Genomic DNA, 14,554 nt, shown 5'->3' with positions numbered 1-14,554 from the left:
CTCTGTGCCCCGTCCTATAAAGGCAAGCATGCCATATGCCTTCTTCACCACCTTCTCCACCTGTGACGTCACCTTCAAGGATCTGTGGACTTGCACACCCAGGTCCCTCTGCTTATCTACACCCTTTAAGGTTCTGCCATTTATCGTATAGCTCCTCCCTACATTATTTCTACCAAAATGCATCACTTCGCATTTATCAGGATTGAACTCCATCTGCCATTTCTTTGCCCAAATTTCCAGCCTATCTATATCCTTCTGTAGCTACTGACAATGCTCCTCACTATCTGCAAGTCCTGCCAATTTTGTGTCGTCCGCAAACTTACTGATCACTCCAGTTACACCTTCTTCCAGATCGTTTATATAAATCACAAACAGCAGAGGTCCCAATACAGAGCCCTGCGGAACACCACGAGTCACAGGCCTCCAGCCGGAAAAAGACCCTTCCACTACCACCCTCTGTCTTCTGTGACCAAGCCAGTTCTCCACCCATCTAGCCACCTCCCCCTTTATCCCATGAGATCCAACCTTTTTCACCAGCCTACCATGAGGGACTTTGTCAAACGCTTTACTAAAGTCCACATAGACGACATCCACGGCCCTTCCCTCGTCAACCATTCTGGTCACTTCTTCAAAAAACTCCACCAGGTTAGTGAGGCATGACCTCCCTCTCACAAAACCATGCTGACTATCGTTAATGAGTTTATTCCTTTCTAAATGCGCATACATCCTATCTCTAAGAATCTTCTCCAACAACTTCCCCACCACGGACGTCAAGCTCACCGGCTTATAATTACCCAGGTTATCCTTCCTACCCTTCTTAAATAACGGGACCACATTAGCTATCCTCCAATCCTCTGGGACCTCACCTGCGTCCAGTGACGAGACAAAGATTTGCGTCAGAGGCCCAGCGATTTCATCTCTCGTCTCCCTGAGCAGCCCTGGATAGATTCCATCAGGCCCTGGGGATTTGTCAATCTTTATCTTCTCTAACAAACCTAACACTTCCTCCCTTGTAATGGAGATTTTCTCCAACGGTTCAACACTCCCCTCCGAGACACTCCCAGTCAACACATCCCTCTCCTTTGTGAGTACCGACGCAAAGTATTCATTTAGGATCTCCCCTACTTCTTTGGGCTCCAAGCATAATTCCCCACTTTTGTCCCCGAGAGGTCCGATTTTTTCCCTGACAACCCTTTTGTTCCTAACGTATGAATAAAATGCCTTGGGATTCTCCTTAATCCTGTCTGCCAAGGACATTTCGTGACCCCTTTTTGCCCTTCTAATTCCCCGTTTGAGTTCTTTCCCACTTTCTTTGTACTCCTCCAGAGCTCCCTCCGTTTTTAGCTGCCTGGACCTATCATACGCCTCTCTTTTCTTTTTAACCAGTCCCTCAATTTCCCTGGTTATCCATGGTTCTCGAATCCTACCCTTCCTATCCTTTTTAACAGGCACATGCCTGTCCTGTAGCCCTAACAACTGTTCCTTAAAAGACTCCCACATGCCAGATGTGGATTTACCCTCAAACAGCCTCTCCCAATCAAGAGCTGCCAATTTCTGCCTAATCCCACTAAAGTTAGCCTTCCCCCAATCCAACACCTTACCCTTGGGACACCACTCATCCTTTTCCATCACTATCCTAAAGCTAACAGAATTGTGGTCACTATTTGCCACATGTTCCCCTACCGAAACTTTGAAGACGTGACCGGCCTCATTCCCCAGTACTAGGTCCAGTATAGCCCCCTCTCTAGTCGGGCTATCTACAAGGTTTTTCCTCGTGTCACCATTGCTTCTTTTGCCAATTACCTTAGACCTATGCTTGCTGATTCTCGACACTTCCACCAATGAGAACAGTTTCCCCCAGTTTTTTCTGTTCAGACCCCCCCCCATGATGTTGAACAGCTCAATCAAAGCCTCTCTCCAAGGAGAACTGCCCCAAATTCTCCAATCTAAGAACTGCAGTTCCTCGTCCCTAGAACCATTCTTGAGAATCTTTACTGCATCCTCCCAGTTTGCTTCACATCCTTCCTAAAGTGTGGTACCCAGAGCTGGGCACAATACTCCAGTTGATGCTAAACTAGTGTTTTGTACAAGTTTAACACAACTTACTTGCTCTTGTACTCTATAGAATTGCCTAGAATCCTTATTGCATTATTAAGCCCTCGCCCAACCTGTCCGGTCACCTTCAATTATTTGTGCACATATACAGCTAGAAACCCCAGTCCTTCATCCCCTTTAGAATTGTGTCCTCTATTTTATACTGTCTCTTCATTTTCTTCCCACCAAAATGAATTTTTCAGTCTTCTCTGCATTATAATTCATCTGCCATTGCTCCACCCATTCCAACTACTGATCTCTGCCCTTCTTAAATTCTACAGTATCCCCTCACAGTTCACAATTCCAAGCTTTGTATAGTCCACCAATTTTGAAATCAAGCCCTGTACAAGTCTAGGTCAGATGGGCTGAATCTCACGATGCTGAGGACAGTAAAGGTGGAAACAGCTCATTTGGCCACCCAAGATGTGGTTGCAGGTCAACATCTTGGCTCCAGGACATCTCTGCAGGAGTCCCTCAGGGTAGTGTCCAGAGTAGTGTCCTAGGCCCAACCATCTTCAGCTGCTTCATCAATGACCTTCCCTCCATCATAAGGTCAGGAGTGGGGATGTTCGCTGATGATTACACAATGTCCTGGTGACTTTCAACATTAAGTACAGCCAGCCTTTTTCATTTTTCCCTTTACAATTTTTCAAAAGCATTCCTTAGCCAATTTCACAATTACTTTATTTAAAAAACCGTTGTAAGTATACAAGTCTTTTCCAATGAAATAACTCACTTAAACTGAATTCTACTTCATACAGTATTCGCTAAAAGAGTCAAGGCATGGACAACACATGATATGTTTTTTTTGAAAAATATTTATTGAGGCTGGAAGATGGAAACCCCATACAGTTTGTGGGTATATTTTTAAGATAATGATTCAAAATACTTTTTTAAGATAATAAGTGTTCTACAGAAGATTGACTCGCCTTCGGATTGGCTACAGGGAAGAGCAGAGACATAATTTGAACGCAGTACTGAAATGTACTTTCTGATTGGATTGTGGAGCAGTCACCTTGTGGAGCAGTCACCTTGTGGCAGCCGCACACACTCCAACAACAAGTTCCATGATTCTAGCCCGAGGCTTTCATAGAGAAACTTAACTTGTGATAATTGCCAAATGCGTGTTCCAATCTTTCTGACAATCTTCCTTAAAAGGTACCATGCTGTAAGTTCCGTGAAGTAGAAAACGTCATCTTTACAAGATGTATACTGATCAACAGTTTTAATAATATTACTAAAGTGCTGAAGTATATAAGGCAAAGTTGACAAGCAGTGAAGCAAATACAAAGGCTGAACAAACAAATCCATTGGATTGTAATTGATCACTGATGCATCGTACGTACATCAGGATGTGGCACAGGGAAGCCCAAACCCTCAGTACTTAGGTACTTTACTATAGTCTTCCTGTTCCACATTCTTGCACAGATACATCGAGAGGATCATTCCCAGCAACTGTAAATATAGAAAATAGATGATTCTTTACTGGATCATTCTCACATTTATAAGACAACTTAGTACACATCATAAGGAGGCTCCAATACGATACTTTCCAGCTCCAATGATCTACAATGGAAAATGTCACAGATGTTAAGCACTAACAGTGCCACACCAGCAATGGGGGTGAGGGAGAGAATTAGATGGTGCTATCTGAGGAATCAGCTCACTGACTCACGTCTACGGTGGATTTTTTACAAAAAGAATTCCACTGCATTTACCGGCAGCTGATACAGAATGTCAATATTTCCGGCAGGATATTGTATCCCAGTGTTCATGCAATCATTCCTGGAGAGTAACGAGATGTGATCTGCAGTTCCGAACCTCAGGAACGCTGACCTCTCCCCCCTCCCATCCTCTCCCCGTCTCCATCTCTCCCCCTCTCAACTCTCTCCCCGTCTCCGATCTCTCCCCCTTTCACTCTCTTTCAGTTCCTCCTGGTTAACAGACATTCACTCAGAGCTGTGACACCTGGCAAATATTGAAAGTAATTTGATGTAAATCAACAATTCAGGAATGTCCTTATGATCTGCTTGTGTCTGGCTGATTGGCAGCTGGAAGTACTGTAAATACTCGAGTAATAGTTAATTTTATTTCAAAATTGACTCCCATCTTTAGTCAAAGTATCTTTCAAATATGCTGTTAAAAGTTAATCCCAAATATTCCAAGGATGTTTCACACTCACTCCCTACCTCACTCACCTTAACTCAACTCACACTGACTCAGTTCCCTCACTCTGACTCCCTCTGTGTTGAGAGTGACACAGCAGAGAGTGGGATTGGAGACAGGCATTTTGTGATGTTTCTGATAGATGACACAGTAGAATATTTGCACTGTGATACAGGGGACCTTTATTAATGTTTAATTTTTCATTGAAATGTGGAGGTGAGATTGGAACCATCTATCAAGTCAGAGTAAGGCAGCACAAGAGGTTTGTGTGTGGAGTAACCAGCTGGTTTGAGCGTCGATAGTGGAACACAAATCCCTCAGAACCATTTTCTGTGGAAAATGTCAAGTATTTGTCTCAAAAATGGGTCTGAAAACATTGGCTTTTCCACCAGTATATACAGTGGTTAGTTCAAAGTGAGTGAGTAATAAAAAGCACATGTTTGTAAAGTAAAAACCACACAGAGGCTGGGGCTCAGCACATTCAGGAATTAATTTGTTCCTAAGTGGGATCTTTTGTAATCCAGGAAAATCTGAGGAATTATTCTGAAACCTAATCACCCACTGGAGTGAGAGGAGTTTGAAGAGGAAGAAAAATATTACTGAATGCTGACTTACCTCAATCACAGCGACTCCAATACATACACCCATGATAATGCCAATGTTCTGATAAAGCCAGTTTTCAACATTAGATACGCAGCCCTTCAGTCAAGAGATGGAGGAAGTATTAGTGCATGAAGAAAATAAAATCTCACCCTTGTACTTGCCCTTCACTGGAGAGATTTTGGCCAAATTGACTTCCTCAAAGACCAAACATAACTGTGAGAAGAACATCAGACTAAACATTCAGGTACCAGTCTTCTGAGCAACATTCAAAGCAACCTCCCTGTCAACACATTGCTGACAAGCCGTTAACTTCAAAAACTCAACCACAGAGGCAGTCCTCTCCAGATTATTATCTCAGCCACAAGCAAATTGCCTCAGGTTCAGCAAGAACAGAGAGTTGAATGTGTGTGCTCAAAGACTGGTGTGGGTTTCAGTTCATGAGGCACTGGCTCCAGTCCTGGGGAAAGAAGGGGTTGTACTATTGGGATGGTCTTTGCCTGAACCCTGTGGGACCAGTGTCCTGACTAATTGTATAACCAGAGCTGTAGAGAAGGCTTTAAACTAAATAATGGTACGGCGGGGGGGTTCACCTGAGGGGAGATTTGGAAAGTTAAAAGATTAGATTAGCGATATGGGTAATGATAATCAGAGTGTGACAGGAAGAAACAGAGTCTTCAAACAAGAGTAAAGACAAAATGGCTTTAAGTTAACAGAGGGGGAGGAATTAACCCAAAGTTAAAGGTCGTGGCAATAAAAAAGTGAGTCAAGGCAAGTTAAACATGATAGGAAGGGGCAGAGATTTGAATGGAAATCAGAGAGTAAGGTCCCTGAAGGAAATTGTAGTAAAACAAATTTATTTGAATGCTTGGAGCATTTCCAATAAGATCTGCAACAAGAGGCATAAATAGAAATAAATTATTTAGATCAAGTTATCATTACAGTGACATAATTACATTGTGACCAGCTTGGAAAATAAATAAGAACATAAGAACTCGGAGCAGGAGTAGGCCATTTGACCCCTCGAATCTGCTCTGCCCTGCCATTCAATAAGATCATGGCTGATCTTTTTGTGAACTCAGCTCCACTTACCCGCCTGCTCGCCATAACTCTTAATTCCTTAACTGATCAAAAATCTATCTTTGCCTTAAAAACATTCAATGAGGTAGCCTCAACAGCTCCTAACTGGGCAGGGAATTCCACAGATTCACAACCCTTTGGGTGAAGAAGTTCCTCCTCAACTCAAACCTAAATCTCCTCCCCCTTATTTTGAGGCCATGTCCTCTAGTTCTAGTTTCACTTGCCACTGGAAACAACCTCCCTGCTTCTATTCCCTTCATAATCTTAAATGTTTCTATAACATCTCCCCTCATTCTACTAAATTCCAATGATTATAGTCCCAGTCTAATCAGTCTCCCCTCATAAGCCAACCCTCTCAACTCTGGAATCAACCTAGTAAAAATTCCAGGGTACACATCATCACAACACGTGAAAGGAGGTGAGTAGCTCTGATGCGAAAGAATGACTTAAGGACATAGTGAGAAAGAATCTTGGCTCAGAAAATCAGCAAGTAAAATCAGTATGGGTGGAGTTTAGGAATACCAGGAGTAGGTTATAGACTCCTGAACACCTATACAGCAGTGCATTAAATAAGAAATTATGAGAGTTTGAAACAAAGAGAATGTAATAGTCATGGGGAACTTTAATCTTCATTTAGACGGGACCATCAAATGGGAAATGATGGTCTGGTAGATGAGTTTGTAGCATGACTGTTTTCAGACTTGATGGGCTGAATGGCCTCTTTCTGCACTGTAGGATTTCTACTCTATCTCTTATGGCCATTCTATTCCATTCTTTATATCCTGACCAATCATCTAACTTGCTACTCATCTTTGCAAAGTTGTATCCTATTTCCTGAAGTTTGATGCTTTCCTTAACTTAGTTAGTTATGGATGGTGGGCTCTCCTTCATAATAGCAATAGCTTTCTAGAGCATTCTGAAATGCCCCCTTAAATGTCTGCCACTGATTCTTTATTTATCCATCCTCTCGGCCTAGTATTCTAATTGAAATCAAAGATGGCAGCACTGTTGCCGCACAGCGTCAGGATATGATTCCTGTCTTGGGTCACTGTCTGTGTGGAGTTTGCACGTTCTCCCTGTGTCTGCATGGGTTTCCTCCAGGTGTCATAGAGTCATAGAGGTTTACAGCATGGAAACAGGCCCTTCGGTCCAACTTGTCCATGCTGCCCTTTTTTGTTTAAAACCCCTAAGCTAATCCCAATTGCCCTCATTTGGCCCATATCCCTCTTACTCATCGTACCCATGTAACTATCTAAATGCTTTTTAAAAGATAAAATTGTACCCACCTCTACTACTACCTCTGGCACCTTGTTCCAGCTACTCACCACCCTCTGTGTGAAAATAATTGCCCCTCTGGACACTTTTGTATCTCTCCCCTCTCACCTTAAACCTATGCCCTCTAGTTTTAGACTCCCCTATCTTTGGGAAAAGATATTGACTATCTACCTTGCCTATGCCCCTCATTATTTTATAGACCTCTATAAGGTCACCCCTCAGCCTCCTACGCTCCAGAGAAAAAAGTCCCAGTCTATTCAGCCTCTCCTCATAACTCAATCCATCAAGTCCCGGTAGCATCCTAGTAAATCTTTTCTGCACTCTTTCTAGTTTAATAATACCCTTTCTATAATAGGGTGACCAGAACTGCACACAGTATTCCAAGTGTGGCCTCACCAATGTCCTGTACAACTTCAACAAGACGTCCCAACTCCTGTATTCAATGTTCTGACTGATGAAACCAAGCATGCTGAATGCCTTCTTCACCACTCTGTCCACCTGTGACTCCACTTTCAAGGAGCTATGAACATGTACCCCTGGATCTCTTTGTTCTGTAACTCTCCCCAACGCCCTACCATTAACTGAGTAAGTCCTGCCCTGGTTCAATCTACCAAAATGCATCATCTCGCATTTGTCTAAATTAAACTCCATCTGCCATTCGTCAGCCCACTGGCCCAATTGATCAAGATCCCGTTGCAATTGGAGATAACATTCTTCACTATCCACTATGCCACCGATCTTGGTGTCACCTGCAAACTTACTAACCGTGCCCCCTATATTCTCATCCAAATCATTAATATAAATGACAAATAACAGTGGGCCCAGCACTGATCCCTGAGGCACCGGGTGCTCCGGTTTCCACCCACAGTCCGAAGATGTGCGGGTTAGGTGGATTGGCCATGCTAAATTGCCCCTTAGTGTCAGGGGGACTAGCTAAAGTAAATGAGTAAAAGGGTTATAGGGATAGGCCCTGGGTAGGATTGTGGTCGGTACACTCAACGGGCCGAATGGCCTCCTTCAGCACTGTAGGATTCTATGATTCTTGCAAGCTGTGTCCGGCATATCGTCTAATTCTATCTTTTACTCTCGTTCTATGACTGTAACATTACATTCTCTGTGCTCTCCTTTCCTTCTTCATGAACGGTGTGCTTTGTCTGTATAGCGTGCATGAAACAATACTTTTCACTGTATACTAATACAGTAATAAATCAAATCAAATCACTTCCGCTAGCTCAGCTTTCATGCCCACATGGTTGCCCTTATTCAAGTTTAAAATTCTAGTCTTAGACCCTATCTTTTTCCTTTCAAATTAGGTAAAAAATTCATCATATTGTGGTCATTGCTAACTAGGAATGCCTCCAAGGTCATTAAGTAATCCTGTCACATTAGACAATGCCAAGTCTTATATAACCTGCTCTCTGGTTGGCTGCAGAACATGCAGCTCTAGGAAACTATCTCAAAAGCACTCTCTGAACTATCCATCCAGTCTATATGTAGATCAACATCACCTACGATCACTGCTGTCCCTTTATCTCATACACACAATATTTCTTTTTGAATACTTTGTTGTATATTATGGTTATTATTAGGGGGCCTGTTGACCACTGCTACTAGTGACTTCTTTTTCCTACTCCTTATCTCCCCCAAATTGATTCCACATCCTGATCTCCTGAACCAAAGTCATCTCTAACTACCAATATTTCACCAATGCAATCCTTGATTAACAGTGCTCCCCCTCCACCTCCATCTTTACCCAGCTTCCAATTCTCCTCAAATTTGGTATTGAAACCTACAGGGCGGACAGCATGAATGAGCAAACCACAATGGCAGCTTTACAGCAGGACGTTAGGTTGAAAACAGATGGCATGATGTACAAAGTAAGAGTTTTAACAACACCAGGTTAAAGTCCAACAGGTTTATTTGGTAGCAAATGCCATTAGCTTTCGGAGTCCTGCTTCTTCATCAGATGGAGTGGATATCTGCTCCCAAACAAGGCACACAGAGACACAAAATCAATTTACAGAATACTGATTAGAATGCGAATCTTTACAGCCAACCAGGTCTTAAAGATACAGACAATGTGAGTGGAGGGAGCATTAGGCACAGGTTAAAGAAATGTGTATTGTCTCCAGACAGGACAGCTAGTGAGATTCTGCAAGTCCAGGAGGCAAGCTGTGGGGGTTACCGATAGTGTGACATGAACCCAAGATCCCGGTTTAGGCCGTCCTCATGTGTGCGGAACTTGGCTATCAGTTTCTGCTCAGCGACTCTGCGCTGTCGTGTGTCGTGAAGGCCGCCTTGGAGAACGCTTACCCGAAAATCAGAGACTGAATGCCCGTGACTGCTGAAGTGCTCCCCCACAGGAAGAGAACAGTCTTGCCTGGTGATTGTCGAGCAGTGTTCATTCATCCGTTGTCGTAGCGTCTGCATGGTTTCCCCAATGTACCATGCCTCGGGACAGCCTTTCCTGCAGCGTATCAAGTAGACAACGTTGGCCGAGTTGCAAGAGTAGGTACTGTGTACCTGGTAGATGGTGTTCTCACGTGAGATGATGGCATCCGTGTCATTGATGGCATCAATGGCGGATGAAGATGAACATCTTGCCAAGGCCATCCCCACACCCCCACTTCTTGCCTTCAAACAACCGCACAACCTCAAACAGACCATTGTCCGCAGCAAACTACCCAGCCTTCAGGAGAACAGTGACCACGACACCACACAACCCTGCCACAGCAACCTCTGCAAGACATGCCGGATCATCGACACGGATGCCATCATCTCACGTGAGAACACCATCTACCAGGTACACGGTACCTACTCTTGCAACTCGGCCAACGTTGTCTACCTGATACGCTGCAGGAAAGGATGTTCCGAGGCATGGTACATTGGGGAAACCATGCAGACGCTATGACAACGGATGAATGAACACCGCTCGACAATCACCAGACAAGACTGTTCTCTTCCTGTGGGGGAGCACTTCAGTGGTCACGGGCATTCAGCCTCTGATCTTAAGGTAAGCGTTCTCCAAGGTGGCCTTCACGACACACGACAGCGCAGAGTCGCTGAGCAGAAACTGATAGCCAAGTTCCGCACACATGAGGACGACCTAAACCGGGATCTTGGGTTCATGTCACACTGTCGGTAACCCCCAAAGCTTGTCTCCTGGACTTGCAGAATCTCACTGGCTGTCCTGTCTGGAGACAATACACATTTCTTTAACCTGTGCCTAATGCTCTCTCCACTCACATTGTCTCTATCTTTAAGACTTGATTAGCTGTAAAGATTCGCATTCTAATCAGTATTCTGTGAATTGATTTTGTGTCTCTGTATGCCCTGTTTGAGAGCAGATTTCCACTCCATCTGACGAAGGAGCAGGGCTCCGAAAGGTAATGGCATTTGCTACCAAATAAACCTGTTGGACTTTAACCTGGTGTTGTTAAAACTCTTACTGTATTTACCCCAGTCCAATGCCGGCATCTCCACATCATGATGTACAAAGAACAGTCTTGAGTGTGCATCCTGTAGGTGACAGACTAAGGGAGGATTGGCCATTCAATGTAAACATGCATTCCCAAACTTCCAATTGGGGTTCCTAATGAAAAGTGCCAGGAGTTTGTGAAATTCAACTGTTGCAGCACCCAGTAAGAGAAGCATTTGCCATCGTTATAAAACAGATTGAAAGCTATGGGAGACTCACGGTGAGCAGCGGGCTAATGTTCCCCAGACAGAACCCTGTCACCAGCACAGTGGCGTTCTCTGGCAAACAGGAGCAGGGAAACTGTTTACCCGTGCTGTTTCGGATGATCACATTTTCAGTCCAGTTTGAAGGACCAGTCCAACCACAACAATCCAGCTGAAAAAGTAAAAGGAATCAGTCGCAGGAAAATGTACAACCTCCTCAAATCTATAGACAAGAAATATTTCCAATTCAGGGCTATTGGAACACAGCTGTAGGGAGGAGTTACAACAGAGTAACCGGGGAAAGCAGACCAGAGAGGTATTGTCACTGGACTGGTAATCCAGAGACGCGGGTTCCAATCCCACCATGGCAGATGGTGAAATTGGAAGTCTACTGATGACCATGAATCCGTTGTCCGTTGTAGAAAATCCCATCTGGTTCATGGATATCCTTTAGGGAAGGAAATCTGTCATCCTTACCCGGACTGGCCTGAATGTGACTCCAGAGCCACAGCAATGTGGTTGACCTTAAATGCCCTCTAAAGAAAGTCAAATAGGGATGGGCAATAAATGCTGGCCCAATGAGTGACACCCACGAGCCATAACTGGAGAGAAGATAGAGCAACAAGTTACAGTAACAACACGAGGAGAGAGAGTGGAGTTAGCGTAACAACATGGAGGGAGAGGAATTAAAGTAACAACATGGGGAGAGAGAGGAGTTAGAGTAACATCACGGGGCGAGAGAGGAGTTAGAGTAACAACATAGAGAGAGAGAGAGGAGTTGGAGTAACAACACGGAGAGAGAGAGGAGTTAGAGTAACAACACGGAGAGAGAGAGAGGAGTTAGAGTAACAACACGCCGAGAGAGGAGTTAGAGTAACAACACAGAGAGAGAGGAGTTAGAGTAACAACACAGAGAGAGAGAGAGAGGAGTTAGAGTAACAACACGGAGAGAGAGGAGTTAGAGTAACATCACGGGGAGAGAGAGGAGTGAGAGTAACAACATAGAGAGAGAGAGAGGAGTTGGAGTAACAACACGGAGAGAGAGGAGTTAGAGTAACATCACGGGGAGAGAGAGGAGTGAGAGTAACAACATAGAGAGAGAGAGAGGAGTTGGAGTAACAACACGGAGAGAGAGAGGAGTTAGAGTAACAACACGCCGAGAGAGGAGTTAGAGTAACAACACAGAGAGAGAGGAGTTAGAGTAACAACACAGAGAGAGAGGAGTTAGAGTAACAACACGGAGAGAGAGAGAGGAGTTAGAGTAACAACACGGAGAGAGAGAGAGGAGTTAGAGTAACAACACAGGGAGAGAGAGAGGAGTTAGAGTAACAACATGGGGAGAGAGAGGAGTTAGAGGAACAACACAGAGAGAGGGAGGAGTAAGAGTAACAACACGGAGAGAGAGAGAGAGAGAGGAGTTAGAGTACCAACACAGGGAGAGAGAGAGGAGTTAGAGTAACAACATAGAGAGAGAGAGGAGTTAGAGGAACAACACAGAGAGGGAGGAGTAAGAGTAACAACACGGAGAGAGAGAGAGAGAGAGGAGTTAGAGTAACAACACGGGGTGTGAGAGGAGCTAGACTAACAACACGGAGAGAGAGAGAGGAGTTAGAGTAACAACACGGGGAGAGAGAGGAGTTAGAGTAACAACATGGGGAGAGAGAAAGAGGAGTTAGAGTAACAACACGGGGAGAGAGAGGAGTTAGAGTAACAACACGGGGAGAGAGAGGAGTTAGAGGAACAACACGAGTAGAGTGAGAGAGAGGAGTTAGAGTAACAACACGGGGAGAGAGAGGAGTTAGAGTAACAACATGGGGAGAGAGAAAGAGGAGTTAGAGTAACAACACGGGGAGAGAGAGGAGTTAAAGTAACAACATGGGGAGAGAGAGGAGTTAGAGTAACAACACGGAGAGAGAGAGAGGAGTTAGAGTAACAACACAGGGAGAGAGAGGAGTTAGAGTACCAACACAGGGAGAGAGAGAGGAGTTAGAGTAACAACACAGGGAGAGAGAGAGGAGTTAGAGTAACAACACGGAGAGAGAGAGAGGAGTTAGAGTAACAACACGGAGAGAGAGAGAGAGGAGTTAGAGTAACAACACAGGGAGAGAGAGAGGAGTTAGAGTAACAACACGGGGAGAGAGAGGAGTTAGAGGAACAACACAGAGAGAGGGAGGAGTAAGAGTAACAACACGGAGAGAGAGAGAGAGAGAGAGAGGAGTTAGAGTACCAACACAGGGAGAGAGAGAGGAGTTAGAGTAACAACATAGAGAGAGAGAGGAGTTAGAGGAACAACACAGAGAGAGGGAGGAGTAAGAGTAACAACATGGAGAGAGAGAGAGGAGTTAGAGTAACAACACGGGGCGTGAGAGGAGCTAGACTAACAACACGGAGAGAGAGAGAGGAGTTAGAGTAACAACACGGGGAGAGAGAGGAGTTAGAGTAACAACACGGGGAGAGAGAGGAGTTAGAGTAACAACATGGGGAGAGAGAAAGAGGAGTTAGAATAACAACACGGGGAGAGAGAGAGGAGTTAGAGTAACAACACGGGGAGAGAGAGAGGAGTTAGAGTAACAACACGGAGAGAGAGGAGTTAGAGGAACAACACGAGTAGAGAGAGAGAGAGGAGTTAGAGTAACATCACAGGGAGAGAGAGAGGAGTTAGAGTAACAACATGGGGAGAGAGAGGAGTTAGAGTAACAACACGGGGAGAAGAGGAGTTAGAGTAACAACACGGGGAGAGAGAGGAGTTAAGAGTAACAACACGGGGAGAGAGAGGAGTTAAGAGTAACAACACGGGGAGAGAGAGGAGCTAGAGTAACAACACAGAGAGAGAGAGGAGTTAGAGTAACAACACGGAGAGAGAGGAGTTAGAGTAACAACACGGGGAGAGAGAGAGTGAGTATTTAGAGTAATGAGGTTGGGTGGAGGGGACAGCTCGCTCTCAGTTACATGTCCAGTAATATATGGGCAGCTCGTAATCTTTTCCCATTTCTATTTTATCTTCTCCTTCCATTCCTTACTCACTTTCTCTTGGATGTATTCCCATGTTTTTCCAAAGCTATTCTCTGTGTTTTCCAGTGGGTTGTAGTTGATGATGACTTGGTGAATAATGTCAGATATTTCTGCTTTGAGCTGTAAGAGGAAGTCATCAGTTCAGGTCAGAAAATGGACTCAGATTTCTCCCGTCAGCTCCTGTACAACAGGAAGTGAGCGAGTTACTCTCAGTGACAACACTGACTCAAGCTGGTGTGAGTTATTCAACTTTAAAATAATCATCTCAATCCTCGGCATCTTGGACTGTAATGGATACACAGTTTAAAGTCCACGCTCGATGGTTATTGTATTATGTGTTTGGACTTCCTGGTACCGGCGTTCCTGACTGCTGGGAAATATCCCCTTCTGCCCATTTATATCATTCACTTTCAGGCAGGATTTGTGAAGTGAAGTACCCAGTGTGGTAAGTGGAAAGACAGCAATGCTGACTGGAAGGTTTGTGGGGAAACTGCACAGGTTAGATGCTGTCAGAGGAAGCTCACGTGAAGCATAAACACCAACCAAGACCGGTCGGGTCAAATGACTTGTGTGTGTAATGAAGGTGCTGGGAATTGCTTCAGCAGTTCAGGCAGCATCTTTGTGGTGAGGGAAGTATAACTTTACA

At 44.5% G+C, this 14,554-nt stretch overlaps 1 protein-coding gene across 2 annotated transcripts in view; it reads right to left on the bottom strand.

Moving 5' to 3' along the window:
* Positions 1-2,759: 2,759 nt before the first annotated feature.
* The window catches only part of cd82b (CD82 molecule b), a 60,319-nt gene continuing 48,524 nt past the window's right edge, over positions 2,760-14,554 (bottom strand). The window contains exons 6-9 of one of the 2 annotated variants that reach the window (XM_078220373.1): positions 13,921-14,028; positions 10,913-11,068; positions 4,876-4,959; positions 2,760-3,549 (exon numbers count right to left, since the gene is read on the bottom strand). In XM_078220373.1, coding sequence (XP_078076499.1) covers positions 3,472-3,549; positions 4,876-4,959; positions 10,913-11,068; positions 13,921-14,028 — 426 coding nt within the window. In that variant the 3' untranslated portion in view covers positions 2,760-3,471. The remainder of the gene's footprint in view (positions 3,550-4,875; positions 4,960-10,912; positions 11,069-13,920; positions 14,029-14,554) is intronic. The other variant, XM_078220374.1, reaches the window with a different exon arrangement.

Source organism: Mustelus asterias, chromosome 9 (genome assembly GCF_964213995.1).
Source record: "Mustelus asterias chromosome 9, sMusAst1.hap1.1, whole genome shotgun sequence".
NCBI classification, from domain to species: Eukaryota; Metazoa; Chordata; class Chondrichthyes; order Carcharhiniformes; family Triakidae; genus Mustelus; species Mustelus asterias.
This window is presented reverse-complemented; position numbering and strand designations above follow the sequence as displayed.